Raw genomic sequence first — 7,399 nt, forward strand, 5'->3', positions numbered from 1 at the left:
AAACTTATCTTATCTAGGGCACATCACCAGTGATATAAACTGGGGTCATCGGGTCTTGCAACAACAGCCACACTCACACAGGTGGCCAGGCTGAGGTTTCCCATAAATCTGCTCTCATTATGCAGAGCCAAGGCCTTTCTGGAGGGCAAATTGATGCAGAGTTCACTGTGGGCCCTGCAGAGAGACTGTCCTGCAAAGTCTCTGCTTCTGACCTCCACAGGAATGCACTTTGCCCTCCAGCCTTGCGTGTGGCAGTTGTTGATTAGGCTGATGTACTTTCCTCTCTTTTGCTCAAAGGCCTCCTCCATGCATTCTTTCTATAGCACAGTTAGCTCCTGGATGGCAGTGTTCTTTGTTTCCTCAAATATCAGAACCACAAAGCCATTGCTGAAGCATAGCACCATAGTAGCCTATGGGCAAGTTTCTCTGTTTCTCCTTACTTATTTGGTTAAATTCTTTTTTCTCAGCTTCCCTAAAAATACCAGCAGTTGTCAATAAAATTAGAACTCAAAACCTCTGGCACTTAGAACGACCATATCTGCATATTTGTTAAGCCAACTATTAAAGCTGGAGACGGTCCAAGCTGGCACTGAGTGAGTGCCAATGTTTAAGCACTATAAAAAACGTTCTGTGCAAAAACAGTATAGAAAATGCTAAGCATTTATCCCATTGTACTAACCTGGAAGCACACCTCTTTTAAAATGTTGTTAAAAATAAGGTGTTGTTAAAATAGGTGTGCCCAGCCAGGGGTCCTCCTATGATAAAATCAAGTGAATCTCACAATTCCTGTTAAGATGGATAGATACATGGGACATTTCAGTGACAGAGGTTGGACACAATACCTGAATTTGAAGCAAATGCACTTATAAATCAAATTAAATCTCTGTACTGTAGATTGTGTGCCAACAGTTAACAAACGTCTTTTCCTGTCAAAGACTCCTGAAAAGAAGGGCCACTGTCAGTGTTTAGTCTGTGGTTACACTGCCGCCATGTGAGCAAACGCTCACTATCTTTTAATACAGCCAATCAGCTTTGGTTAAACAGCACTGAGTCTTAAACCAAGCTGGCACCCTCTAGAGGCCATGAAGCTCTGGCTTGTCCAGCCTGTCACCAAGCAACACATGATAAATGGTGAGTGGTGTCTTAATGTTGAAGTCAATGAAAACATGCATAAATGATTTCATCTTTTCATTTGTTTTCTTCTATTGCACAACATGGTAATACTTACTTATATATTTGATATTTTTAAATAATAATGCATTATTATTTTACAATAACCTTGTACATAATTGGCTCATTATGTACAAATACTGGAGGTTAATAATGACTTTGAAAATTATATTTTCTGTTATTTATTGCCCATTTTATGGGTAATAGCCAAAGCTGAAGGCTCTACATAGGTTTGCAGTGGGAGGGGTGAGGAGGGAAGGTTTATCGTCCTGGAAACTGTTGTCCTAATCCGTTCTTAGAGGCTTAGTGAGACTTCAGGTTCGGTAGACCACAAATATTGTCTCAGAGAGTAACATCTAAACAATCAAGGTCCTCTGTTCAGGTTCAGTTTAGATTTATTCCTTTTTCATTTCACCTTTCTGTCTGTGGCTCTGACAGCTGTTCACATCTCCTGGATTAATTGAGTTATGGTTTTCATCTCTACTGGGATCATTTAGAGTTTATTTTGATAGCTATTGTAGGCTACAGGAAGCATTACTGTCTGAAATCCGTGTGGTTGTTTTTTTTTTATCTATTTATTTCATTTTTAATTTGAACCACAAACTTGTGAAGATGAAGGACCGCTTGGCACAGCTAAAGGAGGTAATGTTATAATTCATAATAATAGTCATCTTTCCCTGTGGAGCACCTGTTGCTGTAAAGTACAATGCTTTTACTGCTGTCACCATACTGTATGTCTGGATGTAATGTTTGATCTATAGTAAGGCCATCTAAATGACCAAACAATAGCATATTTCAACAAACAGTAACATTGCATTCAAAATGTCCTATGAAAGAGGGTTATGTATTTGAAATGTATGAAGGAATATTTTGACACTGTATAGAAGAGCTATAGGCTAGTAAATATAAGCTAATTTTATGAAATAGAAGTTATTTGTAAATGTTTTAAAACTGGCTTATGCATTATGTAAGGCTAGTATGATGAAGTCACTGTGCACAGTTTCAGTTTCACCTGTAGTTGGCCTCATGTGACAGTGGCACAAGAAGTCATTAGGTGGCAATGTCCCATCCAAACGTAGCCTACCAAATGTCCTAAGCAAGTTTGAAATAAAATGTTCTTTATGCTGCATAATTTCTTCTCTATATTTTAAAGCTATTGGAAGTACTAAAGTATTAGAGTAGTGATTCTGTGGATATCATACTACATACTTTTGAATATGTGTGTATATGTTTGTTTCTGTTGAACAGAAGAGTGATGCTGGTGGTGATGACATTGAGGTCCCTGTGGAGAACCAAGCTTTTATGGATGATTTCTTTTCTCAGGTATTCTACACGTATCTGTCTACTCCGCACATTTCTAAGGAAAAATTATTTCTTGCTTACTGATCTGTGTGTGTATGCGTATGTCTTTCAGATTGAAGATATCCGTACCAGCATTGAAAAGATTGACGAGAGTGTCACAGAAATAAAAAAACTGTACTCCACCATCTTGTCAGCCCCCACTTCTGACCAGAGTAACTGTCACACACACTGACATATTTAATATTATCATTATCAGGGTGTACCCCCACCTCTTGCCCAATGACAGCTGGGATTGGCTCCAGCCCCCCCGCGACTCTTAAGGATAATCGGTATAGACAGTGGATTGATGGATTACTTCATATTACTTCTCGTTATTCATAACCTACCTCTGCTCTCTCTCACTCTCTCAGAAACACAAGACAACGTCGAAGTCCTCACAAATGAGATCAAAAAGTCGGCTAACAATGCACGAAACAAGCTAAAGAGTCAGTATTTCTTACTTTTGTACTTGCTTTTCAGCTCACTTTAAACAATGAATGAGTGAGAAAGTAACAACAGAATCACAGGATTGGTTGTTGCCTGTCGTGTGTGTGTGTGTGTGTGTGTGTGTATTCAGGCATTGAGCGCCAGCTTGAGTCAAACACAGACGAGAGGGCCTCAGCTGATCTGAGGATACGCAAATCACAGGTCAGATGCATATTAAATAACAACACTGAATTAAGTTGATATGAGTTAAAACATTGTTGCATTTCATGAGGAAGATGAAGTATTTCCTACTTGTAGAAATGGAACTGCAAGAACTGCAAACTCCTTTTTTTCTTTTACCATGACCTCATGTTTGAAATCCTCAACACCTTTGCAGTGGTTTGAACTCTCACCTTCTCAAAACTCCACTCCACACTATACTATGCTTCATGTGACTGCCATTGAACGTTCACTCACTTTTCAAAGTCAGTTAACTTTCTAATTGGCCCCACAGCATGCTATCCTGGCCAAGAAGTTTGTAGAGGTGATGACAAAATACAACGAGGCTCAAGTTGACTTCAGAGACAAGAGCAAAGGACGAATCGCCCGACAGCTGGAGATCAGTGAGTATCAGCTGATCATTCCTATCACATCTTGGTATCTCGTGCCTTTTATCACCATTGCAGCCTGTTGTCAGACAATGATAGCCACTAAACACTTTCTAGAGGGCATAGTTATAGTGTGATGAAGCAAATTTAATATTCACATTTAATTTGTTATCATGATAATGAGATGCCACAAAAAACACTAAAACAGGAAGTTGACAAATAGATGATGAAAGTGTCAGATGTGGCATGTTCAAAACCTCAATGTCTTTGCTGTCACTTTATATGTAGGCTTTGGTGTCAGGGTTCTGGCAGCCAGCCTCTGTATTTAAGCAAACCTGTCAGCTGTTAGCAGATATTTATTTTCAAACATTAGTTTAACTGTCCTTTGTGTTTATCACAGCTGGGAAAGCGACAACTGATGAGGAACTGGAAGAGATGCTGGAGGGAGGCAACTCAGCTGTCTTCACTGCCGGGGTGAGACTGATTGGAATTGTATATACATGCACAATACAACACAACCAGAGCTGAAACCATTAGTCAATTAATCAAGTACTCACTGAAGTCATTTTCAAGCAAAAATACAAGCATTTCATGGTTCCAGCTTGTTTTCCTTGACATGACAGAGAATCTTATGCTTTTGGACCATTGGCCAGACAAAACAAGATCACCTTTTACTGTCACAAAATGTGATTCTATTTTCTGACAATTTATTGAGCAAATGATTAATTAAGAAAAGTATAGGCAGCCCTAACCACTAAGTAATGCATCCTATCACGGTAATGCTGTAATGCAGTAATGCTTTATGTCCTTCTTTTCATCACTACTCCCCTCCAACCCTAGATCATGGATTCTAAGATCAACCAGCAGGCCCTGAACGAGATCGAGGCTCGTCATAAAGACATCATGAGGCTGGAAAGCAGCATCAAAGAGCTCCATGACATGTTTGTCGATATCGCCATGCTGGTTGAGAACCAGGTACACATACACAGCAATGACACATAGTGCAGATTCAAATTTACAGCATTTTAAGACTACTCTAACAAACTTGGGGATTATTAATTGGGCTGCATCAACATTGGGTGCATTATTTTACACCTGTATTGTGTACATGGGCTTTGCCACATGGGCTTTGCAGAGACAGAGAAGGTTATGTTGTCTTTTTTGATGTTGGAGTTTAGCTTGTTTTCTTTTGTTAAAAGAAAACCTATCATCCACTTTTTTTTGGGACATTGTTTGTCTTCTGGGGCAGCATGGTGCGGTGGTTAGCATTGTTGGCAAGAAGGTTCCAGGTTTGAATCTGCTGGCTGGCTGATTTGCAGTTTGAATCTGGGGACTTTCTGTGTGGAGTGTGCAAGTTCTCCTTGTGTTTGCATGGGTTCACATAACTGGTGACTCTAAATTGCCCGTAGATGTGACTGTGAGCATGAGTGGTTGTCTGTCTCATTGTGTCGGCCCAGTGATTGACTGACGACCAGTCCAGGGCGTACCGCGCCTCCTGCCCAATGTCAGCTGGGACTGGAACTGGATGGATGGACTTGTCTTCTGCTACATACAGTAGTGTAATACACAGTGTTTGATGTTTCCAGGGAAAATGTACAGCTTAAACTAACTCCCCAGCCACTGTTATTAATAATGAATAATACTGCTGTTAATATCAAACCCACTTATACAGGAACACAGTTCTAAGTCAAAGCAATGTTGAGCTCATGCCACTTCTCTCTTTTTTCCACTTCCTGTTTTGTCTCCTAACCTCTAGCTGCTATTGCTGCTATAGTAATCTCAAGAGCACAGTCTGGGTTGTGAAGGATTCACACAGTCAGCTGTATATTCCTCAAAGCTGGGAACAAACGTCTACATTCATGAAGAGGTCATGTGACCTGACATTACCATTTCCTCCACAGATATGAGGCTAAACATATCATCATATGATTTATCATTTGGAATGACCAGCTTGTTCCACAGGGATCAGTCTGTGCCATAGATAAACAGGACTATGTGTAACAGTGTAATAAACCAGGCAAGTCACTGTCACTCTGTGTTTGGATGAAGAAACATTGTAATAACACACTTTTCGAACATCCGGACAGTCAACTTGTGTTCTAATATCATATTACATATCATAAATATCATAAAACACCAACATGATCATGATTTATCATCATGACTGTTGTAATAGTAAGATGGGTAGCTGATCCAGAGCAGGGCAAAAGAGCTCATCATCTCTGTCAGTCCCTCAGCTGTGCGTTATGAAACTGATCACATATTTGATCAGGTGGATGTAAAGGTGATCATAAGCAGCAAAATTACAAATTCCTACAGAAAGTAAGTTAAAAGACAAAGCAATGCTGTTGCAGCATAAGGTCAATATCACAAACATATATGTGCCACTTGTTATCTTTCTGTTTTCCTGTGTTATCTTCTGTCCTCTAGGGTGGCATGATTGACAGAATTGAGAGCAACATGGACCAGTCTGTGGGCTTTGTAGAGAGGGCAGTAGCCGACACCAAAAAGGCAGCCAAGTTCCAACAGGAGGCGCGCAGGGTAAATTGAGACTGACTCAGCAGTAGAAATTATTTTTAAAGTCATAAAAGTCAGCTAATTGATAGAGTTTTCTCTTGTCTTTTGTCTCCACTGATCACTCTAAAATACAATACCCAACATAAATGCATTTAGTGAATGATGCACTGGAGTTAGTTGTCTTTCATCTTACCAAACACAACAGTGGCAACCCCAAACCAATTATGAAGCCAGGAAGTGCATTCATCTCTGATATATTTATCTTCCCATTCCCGAGACTGCCTCTTAGCCATCATTCAAGTTGTGTCTTTCTCAGGAAACCAACTTTGTTCAAGCATAATCATTGTGGATCTCCCATTTTATATACATATACAATATATTCTTGTAGTTTTATTCTAAATTTAGCTAAATGTCACGAATGAAACACCTCAGTCTGTCGTATTTCTGAGTAAAGGGAAGGAAGATCACCTGTATTATTTGAACCACATTTCAGTTTACAGTCTGCTTTCTACTTCAGAATAGACCAAACCACTTGTAATCTCCTCTCACATGGTTCAGTGGAACATCATGAATATAGAATATTGATTGGGCTCTGATTAAATCCTGGCTCAAGCTGGGTGTTGGCCTTAAACCATCTGGGTTTGGTCTTGACCCCCTTCTCAACTTGGTCTGAATTTGAACGGGACTGTGGTCAGTCTTGGGTTCATCCTGAGTAAATGTAGGGCAGGATGATGTAACATTATCTTTGATTGATCTTCATTTGTGTCTCTGTTTCCCTCCTTTTCTCCAGAAACAAATGATGATCTTCTGTTGCTGTGTGATTCTGACAGTCATCCTTGGTTCATTTGTCTACAGCTTCATTAAATAGAAAGCTGAATGAGGCCACCCACCAGCTGAGTCCACACAGTACAGGATGAGAGGCAGAGCAGAGCTGGTCACTCAATAGAACCTGTGCTCACTTTACTGTCATTTCAGTTCATTCAAAATAGAAATACAGCCTGCAAATATTTGCTTTCATTCACAATTATTTCTGAATATGTTATGACAACTTTCTTAACTTCCTTAGGGTGATCCATATTTAAATTCACTATAAATGCAGTGTCTTCAAAGAATATCCAGCCTCCTGACCCAAAAGGTCTGAAAGCAGATTTTCATTTGACTCCAAGGCATTTAGAATGAATCTATGTGCCTCATTCAGATCTAGACTCAGGATCAGCTGCAGAGCGCTTGTAGACCTTTTGTGTCTCAGTCTGCCTTTCACTGAAAGATTCTTTACAGAGCTGTAAAACCTGAAAGACCAAGTAGTAGTGATCTTCAAGAGAGGTTTATTGCCTATC

The 7,399-nt window shown here is 39.8% G+C and overlaps 1 protein-coding gene across 1 annotated transcript; it reads left to right on the forward strand.

Moving 5' to 3' along the window:
- The first annotated feature begins 1,782 nt into the window (after positions 1 to 1,782).
- stx3a (syntaxin 3a) lies at positions 1,783 to 6,930 on the forward strand. The gene is made up of 10 exons (XM_070827564.1): positions 1,783 to 1,812; positions 2,419 to 2,493; positions 2,585 to 2,684; positions 2,883 to 2,957; positions 3,089 to 3,159; positions 3,452 to 3,560; positions 3,946 to 4,019; positions 4,386 to 4,520; positions 5,976 to 6,086; positions 6,853 to 6,930. Exons 1-10 carry the CDS (start codon positions 1,783 to 1,785, stop codon positions 6,928 to 6,930), a joined length of 858 nt encoding a protein of 285 aa, XP_070683665.1.
- The last annotated feature ends 469 nt before the right edge of the window (positions 6,931 to 7,399 follow it).

This window comes from Pempheris klunzingeri, chromosome 3, assembly GCF_042242105.1.
Source record: "Pempheris klunzingeri isolate RE-2024b chromosome 3, fPemKlu1.hap1, whole genome shotgun sequence".
NCBI classification, from domain to species: Eukaryota; Metazoa; Chordata; class Actinopteri; order Acropomatiformes; family Pempheridae; genus Pempheris; species Pempheris klunzingeri.

What these genes read in the sequence shown, in the direction of transcription:
- stx3a (XM_070827564.1), top strand. Translation starts at nt 1,783, where the DNA reads ATGAAGGACCGCTTGGCACAGCTAAAGGAG. An exon ending in AGCCCCCACTTCTGACCAGA is followed by an intron (nt 2,685 to 2,882) that starts GTAACTGTCACA and finishes TCACTCTCTCAG; the next exon opens with AAACACAAGACAACGTCGAA. An exon ending in TGAGGATACGCAAATCACAG is followed by an intron (nt 3,160 to 3,451) that starts GTCAGATGCATA and finishes TTGGCCCCACAG; the next exon opens with CATGCTATCCTGGCCAAGAA.